This window comes from Myxine glutinosa, chromosome 4 (assembly GCF_964187855.1).
Source record: "Myxine glutinosa chromosome 4, kmMyxGlut1.1, whole genome shotgun sequence".
In the NCBI taxonomy this organism is placed as follows: domain Eukaryota; kingdom Metazoa; phylum Chordata; class Myxini; order Myxiniformes; family Myxinidae; genus Myxine; species Myxine glutinosa.
In genome coordinates this window covers 180689351-180716560 of record NC_136264.1, presented here as the reverse complement: position 1 = coordinate 180716560, position 27210 = coordinate 180689351, and the positions used below count along the sequence as shown (strand labels likewise).

The following is a 27210-nucleotide window of genomic DNA, read 5'->3' as shown; positions in this document are numbered from 1 at the left end:
AAGGTCTTGGTCCTCATCTTGGTCCGCAAATTTGCAAGTATCGTGCTCTGCATGACGTCTTCTTGTTTATTTCTTTGTTTTCCGTTTCATTCGCATTCAAAATCTATGGGCTCGTGAAAGAATTTGCTTTCCAGCCATTATTTCGACGTGTCACCCTCCTAGTTGGTAGACGGCAGCCGATCACTCGGGCACCGTGCATTTCATTTGATATCGGAAAGCAATGTGGACGATCTAAATCACCTACTGGCTTGGCAAGGGCCAAACATGGATTTAATGCATGATGGTGACAGCACCTCATGCTTTTTAAGGCAGAAACAGGCGATCTTTGTATATATTGATATTGTTACAGACGCGGTTGTGGATGTTGGTTTCCCGAGCGGTTTGGTATGACCGCGTCTGCACGTTTACCCGATTATACTCGAACGTTTGCCGAGTCGCGCTACGCTAAATCAATTGAGGAAAAGGACACACCGGCTGGGTTAAAATGACACGACACCAAGGGTTCAGTTCTCAAGACCTCCGGAGGAGGTTATAATATTGCGGAAGGTCAGATTACAGGGATGAGAGAGACAGCATAGTAAGGTAGGCACTTAGTTACGGTCTTATAATAGCCCCGACAGACGACAGATAAACAGGACAAAACTGACTCACACGGGGATTGATGGCAAGGAAAGGCGGGTTGGTCGATGGCTCAAGGTGCACTCTTGGCTCAGGGACAGAATCGACCCGGTCCGGTCCAATAGATGCGGGGAGGTATTCGTCGCGCTGGGGGTGGCGTCCTTTGCTCTCCGTGGTTCAGGCGCATCTGACTTCACATCCGGTAAGTCGCTGCGTATATCCGGCGGGGAGTGACACGCCCTCGGCTCGTTAGCTCCGCCCCAGATGGAATCGGCCCGTCCAGATGGAATCGCGATCCCGCCTGGTAAATGTTCCCAGCACGGAATACGGACGTGAATGTCCGGGCTTCAAGTAATCCACGGAGTGGACAAAAGAGACGTAATCAACACAATTGTGTTTTAATCGGCCTTCTAGGGGTAAGGCACGATGCTTTATTGGCTCGATCACAAAAACCATGAAAGGTCAAATGGAATAGGCTGCACAAGCCTGCAGGAACGGTCGGCCACAGACGCTCCAACAAGACCCAGGTCAGATCCTCGCGGCTCCAATCGACGAGCTCCGGGACTCGAAGGATACCAGGATGGAATACCACACAAGGCCGCCAGGAACGGTCGGCCAGGAGCTCCAACACGAAGCAGGCAATATAGGACTCACAGTTCCAATCTACGATCTCCGGGAATCACTCGTTCTCTTCCGGAATCACTCACTCGTACAATCCATAACTATAAACGATCAGCACAACTCGCTGTCGTGAGGCGTAACGAAAGTTCCCTCGCCTCGAGGCCTCGAACCTCCGAGCTGCGTCCGTATCATGAGATGGCGGCCGCGCTCTCTGACCCTCCACCAATCACGTCCCGACTCGCCTCCCAATCGCGTGAGGCTCCAAGGAGGTTACGTCAGTGGTGGGCGGGGCACTCATTTGGGTGAGAACAAAGGTGGTTTCACCGGGGGTTTCTCACAACTTCACATCCGGTAAGTCGCTGCGTATATCCGGCGGGGAGTGACACGCCCTCGGCTCGTTAGCTCCGCCCCAGATGGAATCGGCCCGTTGCTTCTCATTGGGTGCGGGGGGTTACTGGCTCCGCCCTTGACGAGGGGCCGACAGGCAGCCCCTTCGTGGTTACCCCGTCGGCGCACATGGGTAATGGCGGCTAACCGAGCCGGAGTGAGGACGCACACTCCCCGCGCGCGCCGTTGTTGTAGTTGTTGTAGTTGTTGTTGTAGTTGTTGTTTGGGGAAGAAGATGGGAGGAGGTATGGGAAGGTCCTAAACTCACTACTGGTGCCATATAATCACATTCTGGTGCAATGAAGAGTCAGAATTAATGGAAACGAGTCCTTAACTGACATAGACTAAGAATAACAAGCAAGATGTCCGAAAGTTGTCTACGTGAGATGCGGTGGACCTGGGCACGACATTTAATGGGGGGAAAAAGGGGAAGGTCGGTTCTACAGAGTGTTGTTTACAGACAATGGGACTAGGGAATGGGGGATTGGGGATAGTTGGGGAGTATTGGGGAAATAGGGGAATATTTACAAGCGGATATGGAGGCCAAATCCCATATCCGCAACATTGCACCCTTCTCTACCCTCGGGGCGTCCCGACCCGATAAATTTTTACCTATTTTAGTGTGGCACTCAGATGTAGTTCCCTCTACTATTAACTCTACCCTGAGTGCGACAGTTTTACAGATATTCACAAATGAGTAAATATGTCCCCCTGCGACGTTGCACCCTTCTCCTCACAGAAACACACCCACAGGATAACCGAATTGCGGAAAGAATTCGCAAACTAAACATACAGCCGGTAGGGAGCATTATTTACAATACTACACTGATATTTACACTACGATCCAGGACCTGTTTTTGGAGGAACACATGCAGATGTTATGCATAGAGAGAGCACGCATGCCAGCATCGATACACCAACCCACGAGTGCTCTGTGGCCTTACGGCCTTTAATAATGTGCAGAGCACCCCTTCCAAGCACCAAAAGCACCACCCCATCACACAGTCAGCACCATCCAGTGCACCAATAAAATGTTTAGTGATCATGGTGTGGTGTCGCAGCCGGCCGATGGTCTGCCGCTGGTCTTGCCTTCGTGTGGTGCACTTGGCCTTCTGGCTTCTTTAAAAATAAAGAAAGGCGCCAACCGCGTCCATTTCCTTATTGTGGCCGTCAGGGGGCCAACTCTTAGTGGTTCACCTGTTTGGCATAGGTGCCACGTTGACCCAGAGGTCCATCAATGGGTGGTGCTTGGCCGCAAAAAAACTGCGGTCCATGGTGGGCGGCCACAAACATTGCGGTCCATATGGTGTATCGATCCAGGCAGCAAGCAGCGAAAGTGCAGGCCCACAACTGCGTAGCCAGCACCTCTCTCTCCTCTCTCTCTGCCCCAAAGCCAGATCCTCGGAGGTGGGAGACAAAAGAAAAGACAAGTGAGTAAGGTGGTAAGGGCGCAAAAGTGCACGCAATATAAGGTGATGCACACTGGGGGCACATGGGAACCAGGTGAGACAGGTACGTTCCTACCGTACGCCCCCCCCCCCCCCCCACACCAGGTAACCTACATGACCCCTCCCTTACCCCTTACTGTATCCACACAACACAACACTACCCATAAACATCTACTTTACAAATCAACAAACGTCCCTACTGTCTTCCCCGTTCCTCCCATAAACCAAATTCGTCTTCTCTCCCTCCTAACCAATCAAATTTGCCATCTCCAACTCAACATCAAAATTTGCCATTACCAATTCATCATCAGTCCCTCCTAGGGAGGGAGAGATGGAATCACCCCAATGTCTCATCCACGTCGTGATGCGTCTCACAAATCCAACAGCAGTCCTTACTTCCTGCAACAGAACAAAGAAAACACAGGTGTGGAGTCATCATCATCACCACAGGTAAGTGGCTGCGTATGGTGCGACAGGTTCATCAATCCTAACTATTTCCTAAATGACTTTAACAACTTTACATTACCCGGGGTCTTTCCCCGGCCAAACCATTGGCCCTCTTACACTATGGGTTCTAAAAACCAATTCCCATTGACCAACTGTGGTGCTTTTCAATTTGGGGTCTCACTCCCCCGATTCATCTCCCGGTGCCCTCGCACAATTTCTGGGCTGTGGCGTGTACCTCTCCCAGCGGGTCTACCCACCTGCACACCTCCACCACTGCAGTTGCCTCCGAGCTTACCTGCTCCTTACCCTAACCTAACTACCTGGGGAAGGCCCTCTGGCGCTCTCCCCACTCGGTGCCCTCTCTGGCACTGGGCTGCCCGATCCACACCCGGGATCCTCAGGCACCCACTCACAACTACCGGCTCCCAGAGCCCACCTGCGGCCTCACCTGGCCGACATCCTCACAGTGGTGGAGTGCCCAACCAACTACACACACTAACAGGCTACACGCCCAGCCATTTCCACAACACTAATGCACCCATCCACAATACCATTCTGCAACCGCACCACAAATGCCAATATCCAACCACAATTTACCTATACCCTCTACCTAACACTTACACTTCCCGCCCCGGGTACTCGTGAAAGGGGTCCACTCTTCCCCCATCCACACCTTCGCACCATGCACACCACTCCGTACCACTTACTCCAACTCTCTCCACACACCTGTACCTGCACACCTGTGCTCTCACACCTGGTGCCACCTGCACCCTTCTCTCCCCAAGCGCATTCGCGCTGATCCACACACTCACTACTCATACACTGCTCCACACACCTGTCCAGTTGCACACCTGTGCAATCACACCTGTTCAGCTCTCACACAGCATCATCTCCTCTAACTACTCCCCTCTGAAACTTGCGCTTCCCAGTCGTCCCTTTTAACTATTGCGCTCCCACGTCATTATCAACCACACTAAACTACCTGCGTCCCCACTACAGGTATCAGTCACTAACTAAACTTAACGTCACCTAATGTCATCTTCGCTAGATCCCTACACACAATATAACCGAACCCACCCGGGCTAGTTTTCACTGCCATACACCCCATAATCTATTGCTCCTTTGCCCCACCATGGGAAGGGTGGCAGGGATGCCACCCTTACCCACCGGGCCCATCGCTCACTACCAATTTTGCACATCAAATTTCAACAAATCAAAAATTTGCCAATCACTACCCATCATCTGCCAATCACTACTGCCAATCCCTTGCCAATCATCAAATTTTGTTTTTCTCTAATTTTGGGTCCAAAACACTAACCTCATCACACAGTCTACTCACTACTGCCTCTCGGTGCGCCAATTCCTGTCCAAAGCCCGGCTTCGTAAAACCGAGCAATGAATGCGGGTTGTTCCGTGCCAGCGGCTGGATACGTCCCGCACTCGGTGCAGGGACGGGGGCTTACCCGGGCTGAGATCCCACGCACCATCTCGGCGTGGAGCCATCCAATGTCCCGATCTCGACCTGCCGGAATGCCTCAACAGAAAGTGGTCGCCATGACGACCCTTCCTATCCAGCCGCCCGCTCCGCCTAGTGGAGCACGGACGCGGCCGTTCAAAGCGAGGCCCAGCACGCACCGAGGGCCCGATTCGGCTAAAAGTCGACCTAACCGCTACTCCGTTTAACGTCGATGCTTCACCTGCATGCTTACACCCCGCAGCCCGTTCCTTGCTCACACATCCAGCCGTTCCCATGCTCCTCGTACCTTTCCTTACACACCCAGGTACACCCATTCCACTCACAGCCTTGGTCACACACCTGACCACCGAACACTTTGGCACACATTCGTTGGTAGCACACCTCACCAACACACCTCTTCGCGCCCCCTCCTCGGTCACCTCCTCTGTGACAATCACAGGTGTGCTCTCACTCGCACACCCAACCACGTGCCTCACTACCAATTCCAGCGTGCATTCCCACTCACGCTCTACCATTCCAGGTGTGCATCCTTCCTCACCTGTCACAACCAACTCACGCTCCGTGTCACTCTTACTACTCTCACCTCCACTCTTGACAACGCACTCACCCTTACTCCCGACAGCGCACTCTTTCCTCATGCACCTGTCCGTCACACACCTTCCTCGCGCACACTCTTGCGCACACTCTCCCGTCACACCCTCTGTAACACTCACCACAGGCGTGCATTCTTCCTTATCTTTGACAGCGCACTCTTTCCCCATGCACCTGTCCGTCACACACCTTTCTCGCGCACACTCTTGCGCACACTCTCCCGTCACACCCTCTGTAACACTTACCACACCGCGCTTCCATGTGCTCCCTCGCACACGCGCTACGACCGACTCACTCTCGCCAGCACCCTCACTCCTTGGCACGCACTTTTTCCTCACACACCCCAGAGTCGGACTTTCTCGCACACCTCCTCTTTCGCACACCAGACCTGTCGCACACTTCACCAACGGCCTCTCACGAACACCCGGGTCCATCTCGACCCCCAAGCTTCTTAAATCCCCTGGCGCATCATACGCACGACCATATTGGTCACCACTTACACCGGGTCCTCTTCCTCTTCGCTTCTCCTCCATCACCTGCGAATCCCTCATCCGGTTAATGAGCACATCATCACGATCCGAACACAGACTTCGGACCAATGCTTTTATCCCCTCTTTTATCTCTTTCTTATCCTCTCTCCGTCGCTTCTTAATTTCGCTCACCCCTTCTTCCACTTCTTCTAATTTCTGCTTCACCTCTTTTATTCCCCGGTACGTCTCCTCAAGCTCGTCCTCCAAGGCTACCTTGACCGTTTCCATGTGCGTCCTCACCTGCCGGTCCTTCGTCTCCATTACCTCTATCACCTCGTCCAACCTCGTTGTCAGTCCCTCACGTACCATCTGACATTCCCTCTTCGTCGCTACCAAGTCATTTTTTAGGTCATTTTGTGTCGCTTTTAACCCTCCTATTACCGCTGTGTTCTTCTTTACCTGGTCCGTTAGTTCTTTTTGTCCCTCTGTCAGTTGTTCTACTTCCTGCGTCAGGTCCTCTATGCCCCCTTGTAACTTTACAGTCCCCTTTCTCACCTCCTTCTCCATGTGCTCCTTACAGTGCCTCACCTCCTCGCGCACTCCTCCGACCTCCTCACTCACTCCTCTTCTGATCTCCTCTCCCATCACTTGCATCTCCTGCCCAGATGCCACCCTCATCTGCTCCATTTCCTCCCTGTGAGCATCCAGTTTGGTTTCTACCCCCATTCTGACCCCCTCTATCTGCTGCCCCATTTGGTTAACTTCCCTTTCCGCTTGGTCCCTCATGTCCCTCAATTTGCCTTCCATTCTGTTTTCTAACCCCTCTAACCCATTTTTCACCCCCTCTAACTGATTCTCCTGGGCAGCCATTCTGTTTTCCACCCCCGTTAACCCATTCTTTACCTCTTTTATCCCGTTGTCTAACCCCTCACCGGTACCCCTCGCTTCGTCCCTCATTACCCCCATTTGGTTTCCCATTACCCCCAATTGGCCCTCCAATCGCTCACTCTGAGCATCCATCCGGTTCCCCATTACCCCCATCATTCTGCTTTCCATTTCTTCGCTATTCTTGTCCATAAGGGCCTTCATTTGTAGAAAAAAAAGGTTCAAATCCACCAGGGGCGCTGCCACGGTCGCGGGCGCCGCGACCAGCGAGGCGCCATTTTGCGCACCCGCAATGTCGGGCGCAACGACGCTATTTTGTGCGTCTGCTACCATCGCTGCTTCGCTCTCCTCGCGTCCCTCAATTTGGTCCTGGACCGACCCTGCCTCACTCTCCTCTACCGGACCCCAGCTGTCTTGATCCGCCATAGCGCGACTTTCAAAATTCGGGTTTTTATTTTCGTAAAACAAAATCAAATTTCGCCGTTATAATTTCGAGCGCGGGAAACGCGCTCCGGATCGAATTCTACCTCCCAACACCAATTGTTACCCTAGTGGTACAATTGGTGTTCCAAAATTTGGGCCTAATAAATTTAGTCCCAGGTCCGAATCCGACACTCCTGACACCAATTGTTACAGACGCGGTTGTGGATGTTGGTTTCCCGAGCGGTTTGGTATGACCGCGTCTGCACGTTTACCCGATTATACTCGAACGTTTGCCGAGTCGCGCTACGCTAAATCAATTGAGGAAAAGGACACAACGGCTGGGTTAAAATGACACGACACCAAGGGTTCAGTTCTCAAGACCTCCGGAGGAGGTTATAATATTGCGGAAGGTCAGATTACAGGGATGAGAGAGACAGCATAGTAAGGTAGGCACTTAGTTACGGTCTTATAATAGCCCCGACAGACGACAGATAAACAGGACAAAACTGACTCACACGGGGATTGATGGCAAGGAAAGGCGGGTTGGTCGATGGCTCAAGGTGCACTCTTGGCTCAGGGACAGAATCGACCCGGTCCGGTCCAATAGATGCGGGGAGGTATTCGTCGTGCTGGGGGTGGCGTCCTTTGCTCTCCGTGGTTCAGGCGCATCTGACTTCACATCCGGTAAGTCGCTGCGTATATCCGGCGGGGAGTGACACGCCCTCGGCTCGTTAGCTCCGCCCCAGATGGAATCGGCCCGTTGCTTCTCATTGGGTGCGGGGGGTTACCGGCTCCGCCCTTGACGAGGGGCCGACAGGCAGCCCCTTCGTGGTAACCCCGTCGGCGCACATGGGTAATGGCGGCTAACCGAGCCGGAGTGAGGACGCACACTCCCCGCGCGCGCCGTTGTTGTAGTTGTTGTAGTTGTTGTTGTAGTTGTTGTTTGGGGAAGAAGATGGGAGGAGGTATGGGAAGGTCCTAAACTCACTACTGGTGCCATATAATCACATTCTGGTGCAACGAAGAGTCAGAATTAATGGAAACGAGTCCTTAACTGACATAGACTAAGAATAACTAGCAAGATGTCCGAAAGTTGTCTACGTGAGATGCGGTGGACCTGGGCACGACATTTAATGGGGGAAAAAAGTGGAAGGTCGGTTCTACAGAGTGTTGTTTACAGACAATGGGACTAGGGAATGGGGGATTGGGGATAGTTGGGGAGTATTGGGGAAATAGGGGAATATTTACAAGCGGATATGGAGGCCAAATCCCATATCCGCAACAATATATTGCGTCAATTGATCAACGACGTCAGGGACATTAGCCCTGGATTAATGTGCGTTCAGGTACTAGAAGTACATATACGTCTTGAAGTATGTGCGCATGCATTGCTCAGATATTTGAAGGATAAGTAATTGCTTGTCTTCGTTATTGCTATTTCACCAAACCTATTGCAATTTTTGTCATAGATGGGTAGCCAAATGGGTCTTTGCTTTGGTCTTATGATGTCATACGATCAATTTGGATATCTTTATACAAATTCCCCCAGGTACTCAAATTGCTAGCTCGGAGAAAATTCTGTGTCGCTTTCACTTTTTCACTTTTTGTTATTCCTCCTATCTCACCGCAATTTGGATGCGAGATAAATTGTATTTGAAAAAAAGAAAGTAATGAAATAGGATTGTGAGGACACTAAAAATAGTTGTGAGTTCTCACGGTTATAACATGGAAATCTTTTAACGACCCATTCTCTGCCAGGATGGTGCAGAGGCAGCAAACTTCAAGTTGAGCTTTGTCGTCTGGGTTCGATTCCGTGTCTGACTGTTGTATTGAATTGATATGAGCACCGTAGATAGAGTCCAGGCTTGATGGGCCGAATGGCCTCCAACATCCGCATTCCTTGCGTATTATTGTCCCCGTGGTGCTTCGCAGGCAGGGCCTTGTATTAATGAGTGTACCTTCCCTCGAATGGACCTTGTAAGCAGGGGACCTGTCTGTTAGCATTATCTGGTGGGCGTTTATAGATCCCCTGAATGCCTTTTGCAAGGAGTGGGCAAGTTATCAATAGAACGCTGGCCAAATTACACGTTCTTACCTTTCGTTTGCAGTACCACTGCATCAGCGGTTTACCTGCACCTCGATAATGATGCACCCAGCGGGCTGAATTAATATTTTAAATCCCGGTCCAATATGTGCATTCACTTGCAATGACAACTTTATTAGTCCGTGGACAGCAGGAGACAGGGTTTTGCAATCACTTGTGTGTGTGTGTGTGTCTGTCTATATCTGTCTCTATCTGTCTGTGTGTTTGTCTGTGTGTCTGTGTCTGTCTGTCCGGGCCCTAACCTTTTCCCCCCCATTTGAGCTATTGCCATCAAATTGTCACCAAAGTTTTATTATGATAATACGGAGAAGGCAAATTAATAATTTAGTCAAAAGGTCAAAGGTTGGCGTCACATAAAATCATAAATTTTCATCTGATTGACCTGAAATTTAAAGAATTTGCAATTGGTTCACCAATCAAAAGCTACAAGCCAATTGGTTTTTTGTTTTTTTTTAGATCAAAAGGTCAAAGGTCAAGGTTGCATAAAATCACCAATTTTCACCCGATTAACCTCAAATTTAAAGAATTTGATTATCGCCCACTCGCTAATCAAAAGGTAGGAGGCGATTTTTAAAAAATTTCTTAGATCAAAAGGTCAAAGGTCAATTGGTTCACCAATCAAAAGCTACAAGCCAATTGTTTTTTTTAGATCAAAAGGTCAAAGGTCAAGGTTGCATAAAATCACCAATTTTCACTCGATTAACCTCAAATTTAAAGAATTTGATTAGCGCCCACTCACTAACCAAAAGGTAGGAGGCGATTTTTTTATTTTTTTTTAGATCAAAAGGTCAAAGGTCAAGGTTGCATAAAATTGTCAATTTTTGTCCAATTGTCCTGAAATTGAAAGAATTTGCATATTGTGTCACAGAATTGGTTCACTCATCAATCAAAAGCTACGATAATTGTTTAATTTTAAGTCATTCTTCACCATTGAGGGATCGGGTGAAAGCGATGTATGACATATCTCAAAAAGTTATGGACGAGTTATGACTAAACTTGGTGGAGAAGTTGGCTAGGTGACAAGAACAAGCCGATTAGATTTTGGTTCAGGTCCGAATCCAGATCCGGCCTGTAAGTGGGATACAAAACGCAAACTGTTCACCAGGTGGAGGTATGCTCTCTACCGAGTGTCGTTCTAGTTGTACAAGCAACACGAAGGAAACTAAGGCTAGAAAGATGCACTGACCCATCATGTCAGTACCGCATTTCAATCCCAGGAAGACTTTTCTCTTTTGGTTTGGCCTGTTTAGCTTTGCCACTCGAGCACATAGGTTGTGATGTTGAGCGCTAAAGATTCCATAGAATCCATGAGAGACAGATGTGATGCTGGGGCCCAGCCCGTAGGGGAGAGCCCTCAGAGCAGTACTGCGTTGAGATGTGGACAGAGAATATAGACTGAGTAGTTCTTCTTTTTTTTTTCAAGGAAAGACTTGGAATGGTGGAGGGTGTCCAGTCTCGGGCTAGATTGGAGGTCAGCTTTGCTTTATGGTTGATCCAGAAGAAGTTGGGGCTGGTGTTGAAGCCTAGAAGTTCAAGATACTTGATATCTGTCAGTAACTCACCTTGGAAATGCATAGGCTATAGACACAGGATTGGAGGACATGTTCCATTTATCAGATCAGCGTCAACTCCTTTCCAGATGAGCAGCGTATGGCAAGGGTGCCGTCTGCTTCTCAATATGATGGAGTACTTGCAACGCAGTCTGGCATTGCTTACAAAACGAAGAGACGAAGAGAGGACGAGAGACAGAGACAGAGACAGAGAGACAGAGACAAACAGGACTTTCCAGAGGTAGTTTAAATCGATGAGGACGAAGACTGGACCCAAGACACTGCCTCATGGTACTGCAGCCTCGAATAAGAGAGGAGTGTGTTCAATTGGTCGTAGGGGGTTTGGGTGTACAGTCACTACTATTACTACTTCCTAGAGGGCACTCCTGCTCACTTTCTTTGGGCAATGTGTTGCGGAATTGTGTGCATCTTGAAAATGCACTTTATAATTTTTTTGTCATTTTTGAAATAAAGTTGATTGATCACAGCATATCATACTCCATGCGATCGCTATTGTTCAAGATACAGACAGCTATTGTGGTGACGCTTTCGGCTGACATAAACGGTGCCAATGGAAACAAAAACATGTTCTTTGAACATTTCATCATATATTATTCCTAATGGGTTGTCTCCAGATGGAATGCCCATCGAGGCCCACCATTGAAGACACGAAGAGCGATGCTGGGTAAATTAAGCACACCCAATTGGTCAATGCTGTGACCAATCGCTGAGTGAAGGGATAAATGGGCACAGCAAATTACTCCGTGTCGTGACCAATTGCTGAAGGAATATTGTCGAAATTGTGCCTTCAGAAAGTATTCAAACCCCTCGACTTTTTCATATTTTGTTGTGTTGCAGCCTGAATTTAAAATGGATGAAATTGATATTTTCGTCACTGATCTAAACATAATACCCCATAATGTCAAGATGGACTTTTTTGTTTAGAATTTTTTTTCAAAATAATTAAGAATGAAATACAGAAATATCTAATTTACACAAGTATTCACCCCGAGTCAATACTTCGACGGAGCGAGCGCCTTTGATGGCGTTTCCATGTTTGAGTCTTCTTGGGTATGTCTGTATCAGCTTTACACATCTGAAATTGGAGAGTTCCACCCATTCTTCTGTGAAGATTTGCTCAAGCTCTGTCAAATTAAATGTGTAGCGTTGGTGAACAGCAATCTTCAAGTCTTGCCACAGATTCACAATGGGATTTAAGTTTGAGCTTTGGCTGGGCCACTAAAGGACGTTCACATTCTTGTTCTGAAGCCATTCCAATGCTGCTTTGGCTATATGCTTGGGGTCATTGACCTGTTGGAACATACATCTTTGCCGTACTCGAAGGTCTTTTGCACTCTGAAGCAAGTTCTCCTCAAGGATTTGCCTGTATTTGGCTCCATTCATTGTTCCTTCTATCCTTACAAGTCTCCCAATCCCTGCCACTGAAAAGCATCCCCATAGCATGATGCTGTCACCACCATGCTTCATGGTTGGGATGGTGTTAGATGTTGGATTAGCTGTGCTCGGTTTCCGTCAGACATAGCGCTTTGCATTCAAGACAAAGAGTTAAATTTTCATCCCACCAGAACACAGCATCTTTTGCCTCATGGTGTGTCTTTCACATGCCTTTTTGCAAACTCCAGGCAAATTGTCATGTGCATATTTCTCAGGAGTGACCTCCATCTGGCCATTCTCCCATAAAGCCTAGATTTGTGAAGTGCTGCAGAGGCTGTTGTCCTTCCGGCAGGTTCTCCCATCTCAGCCAATGAACTTGGTAGTTCTCTCAGAGTAGTCATTGGGTTCTTGATCATCTCCCTGTCCAAGGTCCTTCTTGCCCCGTTGCTTTGGTTTGTCGGATGGCCAGCTCTAGGAAGAGTCTGGATAGTTCCATATTATTTCCATTTCCTAATGATGGAGCTCACGGTGCTCTTGGGAACTTTCAACACTCGAGAAATTGTTTTATATCCTTCCCTAGGTCTATGCCTCCTCACAATTTTATCTTAGAGTTCTATGGACAGTTCCTTGGACTTCATGGTTGAGTTTTTGATCTGACATGCACTGTCAACTGTGGGACATTATATGGAAAGGAGTGTTTCTTTCTAAATCGTGTCCAATGAAAGGAATTGGCCACAGATGGACTCCAATCAAGTTGTAGAGCCATCTCGAGGATGATCAAAGGAAAAATGGATGCACCTGAGCTCAATTTAGTGTCAGAGCAAAGGGCTTCAATACTTATCGACTCAATATATTTCAGCTTTTCATTTTTAATTAATTTGTAAACATTTCTAAAAATAATTTCCTCTTTGACATTATGTGACGAAAGAAGTCTCAATTTAATCAATTTAAAACGTTGTGATGCAATTCCCTGCCTGTGAAATACCACTCCAACACTTTATAGTTGGGCCAGGAATCAAACCCAGACTAGGCAGTTCGTGTGTGTGTGTGTGTGTGTGTGTGTGTGTGTGTGTGTGTGTGTGTGTGTGTGTGTGTGTGTGTGTGTGTGTGTGTGTGTGTGTGTGTGTGTGTGTGTGTGTGTGTGTGTGTGTGTGTGTGTGTGTGTTTGTGTGTGTGCACGTACACATACTATCCTCGTCACTGCTTTTCACCAATACCTCACTCCTCACCCTCACTTCCCATTCCTTATATCTGCTCACCAGCTTGCACCACTAAATAGCTCCACTCACCAATAACTTCCACCACTCTCCTCCTTCCCCGTCTATTGCAGCACGAAATAATACCACTGGTAACGTCATCATAAAGTAAACTGAACTAAGCAGATATATATATGCTTTGAAATGCAATCAGAATTATTTTTTTTTGCTTTTCTTGTTTCCCAAATGTAAGGATTTCCTGGGTCGAGCTAACTGCACGCTCGGTGAGCTGGTGAGCGCACCTGGAAGTCGCCTGCAGAAACCATTAGGGTGGGTATACGATGAACTCTCCTCCACATAGCACTTAATCCTTGCTGCCCTGCTGGGGCTCCATATTTCATTTGTGTCTCGGTGCACAGCAACGTTTTGCTGTCTCAGCGACAAAGCCCATTGAGCTGTAACTAGGACACATCCCTAGTCGGACCTTGCATTTCACCACCCTCGTCCCACTCCGCCCAGCCTGGCTTTCAAATCCTCCCACATACAGCCTGCAGCACCTCTCTGTTTGGGATTGTTCATCTTCATGATCATTGTCGATCAATTAAAACGATTCCCTGAGTTGTGCCAAAAACATGCGTGTTTCAGCCATTTGGATGACATCGGAGGCAGCCTTGAATCAAGTGAAGATGCATGTTTGCAGTGAGGTGTGCACGAATAGATCGAGCTCTGAAAGGGTTAAACATTATTCCCATAAAAAGGGATGTGCAATAGTGGTGTGGAATTGCAAAAGCTTACATCAACAATCTTCAGCAAGAAATATGGCAAAGCCCCTTCAGCTTCTTTCTGTCCTCTCCTCTCCCACCACTTGTCAAGAACCTTCATTTCTTAGGTACGAACATGTTTTGTCATCCAGAATGGAAGATTGAAAAAGGCCTCATGGCTATTTGCTTCTCCATTCCCCTCATTTCCAATCCTTGCAGCAACAGGGAGGCTTCATGCATGTCTTATTAATTTTCTTGCAGAAACAAATCTATAAATATTAATAACTTTTTCAACTTTCCTCTGGTATTGCTGAGAGCTATCCAATCCTGGATCTGCAATTAGCCTGTTCCCAGGGATGTGTATTGGCTTAGCGGTTAGGGTGCCGGCTTGGGATCCTAGGATCCTGGGTTCAAATCCCGGTCGATCGCTGAATTAACACCAGAGGGGTTGACTCAGCCTGTCATCCTTCCGAGGTCGGCAAATTGAGTACCAGCTTGCTGGGATGAATGATCACGGTGTGTACCAGGATTCAGAATAGGTACACCGTATCCCTGCGCACCGTAAGAGGCGATTACGGGTTGGCGTCAGGAAGGGCATCCGGCCATAAAAACATTATCTCAAAAAGGGAACCATGATTGTCATGGGGCCCGCAAGGCTAACCCCCGCTCTTGTGGGGGAAAATGGCCTTAAAACGATCATTCCAGGAATATGGCGAAGCATGAATGAGTTAAAATCCCAAACTTGTTAGGTTATTCATGCCCGAATAAAAGTGAAGGATTGATTCTTATAAGAAGCTGAATTTTGACAACCCCTCTGAATTAAATAACTTTCATTTCAAAACTTTGCCACAGTGTCTATTCATTAATTAACTGGAGGTCCATAGCTATGTCGATGTGCCAAGATGATTGGTTATTTAGATTGGTAAGCGTAAACACTCGAGCAATAATCCAAGACTATGAGAACTTCCAAGTGCCAGAGATCCCACATCTCCAAGACAAGCAGAACTCCTGTATGGTAGCAAATTGGGCTGGAGATAGCGATACATGTCCAATGTAACAGCGGAGCTGAGATGTACCTGTTTTCTGATGGCGTCATTTGTGTTCAAATAGGTTGAAAAATATATGATTTGCAATTCCATTGTGGGTTTATTGGGAGAGAAATTGGACTATTTGCGACAGTGATTTGTCTATAGATAGAGTGACATGTGTAAAAGTTGCTAAAAATAAAATAAAATACAAGAAATAAAAAGGGGGATTTACACTGGTGACGATAGAAAGAAGAAATTCTTACTTAGTGCCACCATTGTTTCAAAATCTTTCTTTGTGGCTTAAAAGTGTAGATGTCTGGCTGGATAGTCTAGACTCTAGAGATACACATACTCTCTTTGAAGCTGTCTAGCCTGGGTTTGAATCCCGATCCATCTACACAAACTGTCATACTGGTGTGTCTCAGGCAGGGCGAGGAATCGGAGTGTGGCATCCCTCAGATGGTCATTAAACTGGGAATCTTCTCTGTCAGAATTAGTTGGTGGACATTGAAGATCCCACCGGTGTCTGTCGTGAAACGTAAGCGGGTTATCTCCGGTTTCCTGAACAAGTTCCAAATTCCTGCCTAAAACTGCAGCATGAAAGAGATCTGGCCTATTGGAGGTCCCTTGACACTGGGTTACACTTGCGAACTGAGTGTGGTTGTTGTCTGGGAAGGACCTCCTTGTACACAACAAACAAATTCACCAGGTTGTTACTATGTCAAATGTGAATGGCCGTCTTTGGTTACAAGGGGCAACTATGAATATTATTATTATGATTATTGCGACATGCGATTGGGACATTGCGATTTATGGGAGCGAGACATGGGTGATGAACGTAGAGCAGCAACGAAGGTTGGAAAGGGTGGAAATGCGAATGGTTCGACGGATGTGTGGAGTATCGTTGAGAGAGAGGAAGACAAATGATGAATTGCGAAAGATGATGGGAATAGAGCCTGTGATGGATGCTGTGAAGAGAAACAGGTTGAGATGGTTTGGTCATGTGTTGAGGAAGGATGAAAGTGACTGGTTGAGAAGAGTGATGGAAATGAATGTAGAAGGAAGTAGAGGACGGGGAAGACCGAGAAAGACTTGGCTAAAGATGGTGGAAGAAGAAATGCGGGCAAGGGGGTTAACAAGGGGAGATGCAGAAAATAGGGCAAAATGGAGAAGATTGTCATGGGGACCGCAAGGCTAACCCCCGCTCTAGCAGGGAAAATGGCCTTTAAAATGCATGTTGTTGTTGTTGTTGTATTGCGACAAAATGTGGAGGTCATATATCATCATCATCATTTACACCTCTTTCTAAAGAAAAACGCAGATTTGTTTTGTTTTTTTTAACTAAAAACTACATCCGAATGCAACAGACTAAACAAACCAAAATACACAAAGTAATCTTTTGATATAAAAAAAAAATATTTAAATGTTGTTCCCCCTCACCACCACCCTTTACTATCATGTACAATCAATCATTGGAGCCAAAGCACTTTGATAAGGCTCGGTAACTTTGAAAGCTGTTAACAGCATATTCGAGCGATCCATCATAGCAAAGCATTTCATTGCACTGCCCACAAACTTTGGAGTCAACAGTTCGTTCAACTAAAATCGCTGTGTGTATACTTAATGAAGAAACGTGCAAAATGTTTTACAGACGCACAGATAGACACACACACACACACACACACACACACACACACACACACACACACACACACACACACACACACACACACACACACACACACAAATGCTCATTAAAAAATTATATTAAATGCGCATTAAAATGAATGCGGAATTTTACACCTTTTTAAACTCTCAAGCCACCTCTTTTGTTCTGTTAAGGAAAACCCACAGAGACCTGTAGTGTGTTCTCATTGTTACGGCATTAATGACCACAGGGCTTTAGATGCAACATCACAGTGGTGTTTGCTTTGCTTCTTCGAATGCATTCCCTGGGAATATCCTGCATCTCAAATGAAATATCCAAACATCATATATGAAGCTCTACACTTTAACCCTTCCTACTGCACAATTACTAATAAATGGTCCACAAGCAAGTGATACAGCAACTCTGCAAATACACCGCAATATGTATAGCCAGTCTTGATGTGAAGAGATTTGTATAACGCAAACTAAAATTGAGCATAACCAAATAAATAATACTATTTCTCTATGGTTACCTGCTTTACCAGTGTACGGTGTAGCAACGAATTAGTAGAGACCATTGCTCGGTGAGGTATCATCAGGTACCTAGCCAGTAGTCGTTTACGAGTTGTTCAAGACTGGTCTTTTGTAATTGCAAATTCCTGCTCTGACTACTTAGTCGAACGTCAGGCTCAGCCAGCTGGTTTGGGAAAGAGTTGGGCCAAACACTTTTCCCGGTCGACCGCACGAGGAGTTCGTGAATAATTGTGGCCGTTAAAGAAGAAGAATATTCCCGCTTTTAAAGAAGAAGAATATTCCCGCCGTGACGTCACGTGGGTCATGGCGGCCTTTATCAAATTTAAATTGGGCCACTTTGACGTTGAATTTTCATGCTAAGACCCTAGGGGAAAGTGCTTACAAGTGTAAAAAGTAAGCTGCACACACTGAGAAGAAAATACATCGAGGCAAATGGGAAAAGATCGTCTCTGTGGAATCGGAAAATGAGGATTAGGACTACACCAAATGGTGCTAGTGCAATGAAGCTTATTCCAAATCAGCAAGCGGAGAAGGCCATGCACAAATCTGCTGCTACGGAACTATGAATGGGCCCACAAACCATACGCCAGGTGTGAGGAAGACGATAATGACTTTAATCGGTGAATATTGCACGTCGCAGGTCGACAAGAGGTTTGCGTTGTTCTTGTTGGCGGTCGGTTTTTTGAACTGTGCACCCATTGGTCGGACAGCTGCCACACCACACCCACATCTGTCGCTTGACTCCACCCACCAAAGCATCGAGACAAATTACAAAATGATGTAGCTGCCATCTTGATTTTGTGGTGGGCCTAACACATTAGGCCTGTAGGCCTCTGCTGATTATACACTACCTGGCTTTGTTTGGGTCGTTTGTTATTAACGATGGTGGACCCCGAAAATCTAATCACATGCCAAATAATATAAAGATTTAATCAAACCCGTCAGAATGCACAGTACGTACTTCAGAACACACGGAAATCGAATGTTACGTTATGCACATTACTATAAAAAAATTAGCGTTACATAATTTTTGAACTGCCCCATATTGGGGTTGAGCAATCTTTGACCATGTGACCAATCAGCTCATTCTGATATAACCATGGGGAGACAGCCAAGGAATTGACACACAAACACACCAACATGGCCGATGTAACAAAGCTTTATCCACTCCATCACGGAGCCAGCCACTCGTTGAGTAAGATGGTTACTCATGATTGTTTACAATGGCTACCTACATGGATAAGAGGTGTCGAGTTAATCTTTAATGGCGCATTGAATGTGGGTTTCCCAATCGGTCCGTTACCAGATTTTTTTTTCATAGGTTGTGACTATAGCCGTGATTGTGGTGATTTTGTTTTTCTGACCTGATTGCGGGCCCATTCAAGTATGGGGGACCTGAGACTTCAGCCTCAATGGCCCATTCAAGTATGGGGGACCTGAGACTTCAGCCTCAATGGCCCATTCAAGTATGGGGGACCTGAGACTTCAGCCTCAATGGCCCATTCAAGTATGGGGGACCTGAGACTTCAGCCTCAATGGCCCATTCAAGTATGGGGGACCTGAGACTTCAACCTCAATGGCCTCCATGATATTCCGCTCCTGGGGACTGGGCCTAAAGATACCGTGAAAGTTTGTTTGGCGCTCCACCAAACCTACCTGGCAAAGAAATGTGACGTCATACGTATTCTTTTTCAACATGTGACATCACACTCTACTTATAATTGACGCTGTACAGTCTCATACACTCTAAGGAAAGCCAATAGCTGCACTCGTGGTTTGCCAGCACTGAGCCAAACTCTTTGCCTGCACGGACTCTATACAATGTCCATCCATGACCGATCAGATTGGTTGTGAATGCAACTTTACGTGGCCCTGCCACCTGCCGGGTCCCAAGTGGCCTCGGAGACATGGTGTAAACATGCCTCGAAGACATGGTGTAAAGCGGCCTCGATGACATGGTGGTCACCTTGCCTCGGCCTCTCCTACCAATTTCTCTTTCTCCTCTATTCTGTCCACGTCACTATTGCACATAATAGTCAGGCAATCAAAATGGCAAAAATACAAGTTTTATTTGGTACAAACAGGTCATCTTGGATGAGTTTTCTTGGTTGCTTTCCGTTGATGGATATTTGTCCATAATTTTGACTAAGATGGGGTTCCTCTTGCATCTTCTCACTTGGTCAGGTTTTTTAGCAGCCAAGGAATCAAACGCACTAATGAAGCCGATGTAACAAAGCGTTGCCTACTCCATCACCGAGCCACTCGCAGAGTAAGTGGTTACTCATGGTTGTTCAAAATGACTGCCTCACGGCGACAACAGCGAGTAACATTTTCAGCCCAACAATGCACCGTCAGGAGTCAGGAGAAGAACTCCACCACCACACCGAACAAGTGGTAGGTCCCGAAGAGCGAAAAAGCAATCAGTCAGGGTAATGAGGGGAGTGAATGGGCCCAGGTAGGAGATCCCGGTAGCCTCAAGTGGCTGCCCACGCAGCTTTTCTCTCTGCCTCACGAATATAGCGGCAGCACGTGGGTGTGCAAGATCGCTCGGGATAGGGCCGGCATTGGAGCACTGTCAAATTACATATTTCAGCAGAGAAAGGGAGATGGAGGAGGTGGGGGACACTGTTCTAAGAAGGAAATGAAATTGCAGTTGGGGCAATGCGTTGTCCTGAGGATCATTCAAGTCTGTAAATGACATTTCATGCTGTGGTTGGATCTGCAAGAGCTTTTCATTATCCACCAGCGTATTGCCATGGTGCGGTCATGCGAGCTTGTCTGGTAGATTCAAAACTTGAGATGGTACAGGCCGAGACCTGTGAATAGGGAGAAGAGTTGGTTGGTCATGAGTGGTTGCCAACTGCAACGGTGGCATTGATAATGTTTTGGAAAGGAGAGATGGTCAGGAATAGCATGTCACATCATTGCATACCATAGGCAGCCATTTGTCATGGAATAAGTCAAGATGACTTTGAGGATGAGGGCTTTGTGCATGTCAATTACCCAGCATTGCGGAGGCCGAAAAAGTCGCAAAAGGCAATCTCTGTGCAAAGGTGTTGTGCGCTCCTTTGCCAATGGAGCTTATTGCAGATCAGTGTGGAGGAAAGGGTAAGTAGGAAAGACATAAATGATCGAAGAAGTGCAGGGAAAGATTGGAGTTTAAATCCAGTAAGGGAAGCGAAAATGGTGGAAGTGCATCATGTGCGGAATGGGGTTAGGGGTTCAAGAGGTTTTAAAGCAGATGATTATAAAAGTGGAGGTGACTATGTGAAGGTTTAGTAGGTATGCATTTTGGGTGGATATCTTAATGCAATATCAGATGTTGATATTTCTATCATCTATTTCTTCTTCTTCTTCTTCTTCCTCTTCTTTCATACGCAGCACATGCCGATGGGAAGCATCAATTGCTGGAGGTGCAGCTGTGCCTCTGATGCAGTTCCACCTGTAGGTTAGAGCAGGAATTACCGTTGGACCTTTAACGTCCACCAACGAAAGCTGGCTCACCTGGATACGGAACACCAGGATGGCAGCTTGTAGCTGGGCCATGATTCAAACCCAGGCTTGGAAGCGCAGATGCGAGAATGCAATTCTGTCAACCCTTGATATTTGCATTAAACAGTGGAAGTGCAGACGAGGTCTGCCATGCCATGATCTGCCATGATCTTTCCTGGGAAAACCACATTTCAAATCTGGCCTCCAAAGCCAGTCGCCGACTGGGCATCCTCCGTCGTGCGAAGTCCTTCCTTGGCACACCTGAGCTCCTCACCACATACAAGGCTTTCATCCGCAGCTCAATGGAATACTGCTCTCCCCTCTGGGCTGGTGCTCCTGCCTCACACCTAGCTCGTCTTCACGCTGTTGAAACCAAAGCATTCAGAATCATTTGAATCTCCCGCGATGAAGCTAACTCCAAGGGCCTCTCACTCACTCACCGCAGGCAGGTTGGTGGTCTTTCCATCTTCTACCGACTCCTCTCTGGCCTTGCCCCCCCAGCTCTCTCTGGGCTCTGTCCCGCAAATATTCCTACAGGTCGCACAAGATCTGCCTGCAACCCTCTTATGGTCAAACTGCCAAAATCAAGACTCTCTGCTCACCTTCACTCCTTCATTCCTCTTTTCTCCCGCCTCTGGAACAAACTCCCTCACTCTCTTCAATCCCACTCCACCCTCCAGGTCTTTAAAACAGCTGTTCACCACCATCTCTTATCTTCCCCCATCCAAAACCTTGATCTTTTCTACCCCCGCTAATTTCACCCCAATTCCACTTTTTTGAAATACCAACTCCTGTCCTGGAAGTCATTGGTGTCCTTGTGTTTTATACTTCTCCCTCCACCCCCCCCCCCCCCTTCCCATGCCTCCTCCCCCCAAGCCCTCTCCCTTCCACACATCTCCCTGCTCTCAAATGTTGTGTTTGTGTGCTTCACCTTCTCTCCCCATCTTGTTTTTCCGCTCCCGCTTTTTGTGTGTTTTGTTTGTCTGGTTGATTTGTTTGTGAAGTAAATGTTAGCTCTTTCACGAGCCTCGATTCAGTATACAAAAAAAAAAAAAAAAAAAGGAAAGAAAGAAAGGTGTCCAGGTGGAAATGTAGTGGAGGATGGAGGTGTGAGTAAAGGTGCATATGTGTGGGTAAAGGTGAGAATGCAGGCTAAATTGGAGTTGCAGGGCTGATGCATTGCAGGAGTGGCAAAGTAGCAGCCTTGCTATTCCTATTAGCCAAATTGTGAGTACAGTACAGTACGTGACTTTCTGGAAACCTGGATAAAGACAACACTGAAAATGAAAGGGATGTGTGGGCGTGGAATGGGTGGAGGTGGTGAGGTTGAACCCTGCGAATTAAATTACGTTTCGTTTCACTTTTGCTTTTACACCCATTTGGTTTGAATTAGCATTGGTATTGACGTGTGTGTGTGTGTGTGTGTGTGTGTGTGTGTGTGTGTGTGTGTGTGTGTGTGTGTGTGTGTGTGTGTGTGTGTGTGTGTGTGTGTGTGTGTGTGTGTGTGTGTCACACACACATGTGCATATTGTTTACACAGAGGCATTGCAGGGAAGGATTGTGGCACGATCATTCTCACTGCGGAAGAGCTGGGGAATTGTCGAGTAAGATTCTCTTTTCTTCCACAACACACAATTTGCATACGGGCATAACGATATATTATATCTCATACTTGTGCATTGGTTCGTTTAGGTATCGCATCTCAGCACATAGGTCGATCAGAATGTTCGGATCCCAGATTCAAATCCCATATAGTGTGTCAATTTGGACCCTGTTTCCTGTCCTTGTCCGACATGTTATCTAATTTAATGCATAAAGCTCTTTCTAACCACTGCCTCACTGAATGATACTGATATGAATGATCGGTACCTTCTGGGTGTCATAGAAAGCTGAAATTTGGCATGTCGACGGACATTGAAGCCGGTACACCGGGAAAAAATCACAGAACCATTGGAAAGTGTCTGTAAATGAAAGTTTACGTTTACAAAACCGGAAACGCGTAGGTTAAAAAAAGAAACCTCATTCGATATCTAGCATTTTAAAATTGCAATTTATTTAACTGTAAACTGTGAAATATACATAACAATAATGTGTGTAAAGGGAAAAAAAAAGAAAAAGCGTCTGCAAATGAAATTTTATAATCATACTAAAATACGCCATGTGTGTCTGTCTGTCTGATGAATTTTTGACCACGATACATTCCGTCGTTACTTATCAATCTCAACCAAACTTGACAGGATGGCCAAGGGTTACATAATGAAGGTTGTAGCTCATTTATTTGCCCCCATCCCGAAGGGGGTTTTCTCCCCCGAGCGGGTTTTCCCCGCCATTGCCGTCAATGGGTTTGCATCTTGAGGTGTATAGCCATATTAAGTTAGCTTTATTGTGGCGTTTTTCCAGGTCTGCTTCTAATAACAAAACGAATGATAATAGCATAATATTAATGTCATTACAAAACAAATTAATACTATTATAATGTGCCACTTCCCCAAGGGGTTTTTCCTGCAGTGATGACGTGTATAAATAGCTTATAATGGAGTTTCCGTGAGAGCAACGAGTTTGACAGGAAGTAAAAATATTGTAAACCACAAACACGTTTGATTACCTTTTTAAATGGTCGATAATGCTGTTTAATAAAGAACTGAAATAAATTTAGAGAAATCCGGACATTAGTCCATGCTTATCAGGTCTACGATCGCTCCTGATCGTAGATCTACCGCAGTCTATATACCCCACAAGGGTTAATAACGTGACCCTTCCTGCCGCTTCCGTGGAGTTCTTCCAAGGCGTTTTTGTGGCGTTTTGGTTTTTCCAAAGCTGCTTCTCATTACAAACGTAATAACAACACTTATAATAACAACTAACGGTACCCGCCCTATGGGCGGGGCTCCAATTGGGAAGCCAAATTAAAAGGCAAAATATCAGAAATTGAAGGGTTTTTTTTATTTTAAACGATTCATATAAACATCCGTTGAATCATATCACATGCAAATCATCAAAATCTAAACAGTATCTTTAGAATTTCAATAAAAGCCACATCACTGTTCATATCGGTAAATATTATTCCATCGTGTTTCAAATCGTGATCGATACACTATGATCGTGATGATCGTGATCATGAATCGTGATCGATAATCGTGTTCACAATCGCTATGTCGTATGTACTCCCGATACGTGTACCAAATTCCCGATACGTGTAACTGTACCAAATCAACAGTTATGTAGCGACCCATGGGTCCCCTATGCGAGACCAGCAACAGAATCGCCTTGCTCCAGCCGGTGACGTAACCGGCGGGCAAACCACGGCGCCGGGGTGGCCGGTCACGTGACCACCAAAGCGTGCCGCGCGTGCAGTTATAATCCTTTGCACCTGTCGATCACGTGACCACCAAAGCGCGCCTCGCCTGAGAGGCGTGGCTTTCGGTTTCGGTTGTGCTTTCTGGTTTTGATATATATGCAGCCCGATAAACGGGCTTTTCAGAGTTCCCGAGTTGGTTTTTACAGTAAACATCTTCTCGGACGAGTTTGTGTCTTGCCCGTCACTTCGTCCGTCTCAAGCAAGGGCCCTGCTCTTCAGTTAAAAGGATTTTGAGCCGATAGCTGTTACGGCCTTGGCAAGATCGATGGAGACAGCGATCTGTTAGCGTATTCACCGCCCAAATAGCTATGTGGAATTCTCTCATATAGAGATTAAACGTTACGGCTGTTACGGCCTTGGCAAGATCGATGGAGACAGCATTTATTATACTTTTAATGAAAGACACTGTCTCAAGCCCCAGTCCCCATCACGGATGGGGCTCAGCGGTTTACCCGAGTCTGACGGCGAAGGGCAAGGTACACGCTGGCCCGTCCAGTGTAGCGCGTGTGCGGCTCCGGACATCGAAGGGCATTAAGCGTTCATTAAACATTAAACGTTCATTAAAGGATTACGAAACGAAAAACATTACGAAATTACGTTCACACCGTCACGTCAAACACTACCGTGAACACATACATCGTCGCAATAAGAACATCGTCACAATGGACGTTATGCGAACGTGAATGTTATGCGGGAGTCCAAACCTGAGAATACTGGAGACCAAAGCTGAAATTGGGAAAACGAAATAGCCTATTTTACTCCTGGAGATCCCAGGATTACCCACACAAAATATCGTTTCAATCGGTTGAGCCGTTTTTGCGGTACCATCGAACAGATGGACGGACATTTGGTGAATTATAGTAAGATACTAACAGCATAATCTTAATGATATTATGAAACAATATCCCCACTCCTCAAGGGGTTTTGTGGATTGCGATACTGCCCCCTCCCCCACCCTGGACATCCTCACTGAAGTAAATATTACTATCAGGAATTTAAAATGGTGTGGCACAGTCTGATCCTTCCATTCACCTGATCTAACATGTTATAATGTCATGCATGTTCTGATCCTTTCATTCACTTTTTTTTTCTTTTCTTTTTTGCATACAAGATCGAGGCTCGTGAAAGAGCTAACATTAATCACACAAAAAGTCAAAGCGACACATAAAACACAAAATAAGGATAGCGGTAGACAAGATGGGGAGAGAGGGGGAAGGACACAAACACAACATTTGAGAGCAGGGACATCGAGAGAAATGTGGGAGGGAGAGGGCTTGGAGGGAGGTGGGAGAGGTAAAAAACATTGGACACTGCAAGGACTTCCAGGAAAGAAGTTGGAATTTCAAAAAAGTGTATCTGGGGTGAATTAGCGGGGGTAGAAAAGATCAAGGTTTTGGATGGGGGAATATAAGAGATGGTGGTGAACAGCTGTTTTAAAGACCTGGAGGGAGGAGTGGGATTGAAGGGAGTGGGGGAGTTTGTTCCAGAGGCGGGAGAAAAGGGGAATGAAAGAGCGACGGTGAGCAGAGAGCCTAGATTTTGGCAGTTTAACTATAACAGGGTTGCTGGCAGATCTTGGGCGTCCTGTAGGAATATTAGGGGGACAGAGCACAGAGAGAGCTGGGGGAGCAAGGCCGGAGAGGAGTCGGTAGAAGACAGAAAGACCACCAACCTGCCTGCGGTGAGTGAGTGAAAGGCCTTCGGAGTTAGCTTCATCGCAGGAGATTCCAATGATGCTGAAAGCTTTCGTTTCAACAACGTGAAGCCGAGGCAGGTGTGAGGCAGGAGCACCGGCCCAGAGGGGGGAACAGAATTCCATTGAGCTACGGATTAAAGCCTTGTATGTGGCGAGGAGCTCAGGTGTGCCAAGGAAGGACTTTGCACGACGGAGGATGCCCAGTCGGCAACTGGCTTTGGAGGCCAGCTTGGAAATGTGGTTTTCCCAAGAAAGATCATGGCAGATAGTGAGACTCAAAAGCTTGAGCGACAGAACTTCTTGGAGAGGATTGTCTGGGTGACAGACCTGGGTGACAGACCGTATCGAAGTCACGTGATATGTCAAGGGAGACAGCTCTGATTTCCTGTTTGGCATTGAGGACCTCCATCCATTGTTGAGACAGCAGAAGCAACATGTCCAGAGTGGAGTGTCCAGGTCTGAATCCAGATTGATGATCAGAGATCAAGCCATTGGAGAAGAGGAAGGATTTGATATCCGAAGCAATGATGGATTCCATGACTTTGCTGACAATTGGGAGCAGGCTGATTGGTCTGTAGTTGCAAGGATCTGTTTTTGCACATTTTTTGTGTAAAGCGGTAATGTTTGCTGATTTCCAAGATGCTGGCAAATGACCTTGAGCAAAAGAGAGGGTGAAAAGAACATAGAGAGTGTGAGATAGAGCGGCAGAGCAGGATTTTAGGACCCGTGGGCTGATGCCGTGTGGTCCAGTTGCAGAATCAGAGTCGAGGTTTGACAAAAACTTCTCCACCTTGTCAGGAGAGAAGGACACAGAGTCCAGGAGCAGCTGGGTTCCACTAGGTGAGATGGGAACAGAGAAAGATGGGTTTGGGACACAAGATTTTGAGGCAAACACAGACTTGAGGCATTCAGCTTTGTCACGTGCGGTGTCAACTGTGTAGCCATTTGAGGTAAGGGAGTGGATTGAGGGGGAACAAACACCAGAAACGGATTTGACCAGACGCCACCAGGATTTCGAGGAAGGAGACAGGTTTGAGAGTTCAATCTTGTGTGGAGAGATCGTGCTTCCTGGTATGGACCTC

The 27210-nt window shown here is 46.8% G+C and overlaps 1 protein-coding gene across 2 annotated transcripts in view; it reads left to right on the top strand.

Moving 5' to 3' along the window:
* CPNE9 (copine family member 9) overlaps nt 1-27210 on the top strand; it is a 231400-nt gene that overhangs the window by 10732 nt on the left and 193458 nt on the right. For both annotated transcript variants that reach the window (XM_078776757.1, XM_068114055.2), the window contains 2 exons: nt 13866-13942; nt 22615-22678. In XM_078776757.1, coding sequence (XP_078632883.1) covers nt 13866-13942; nt 22615-22678 — 141 coding nt within the window. The remainder of the gene's footprint in view (nt 1-13865; nt 13943-22614; nt 22679-27210) is intronic.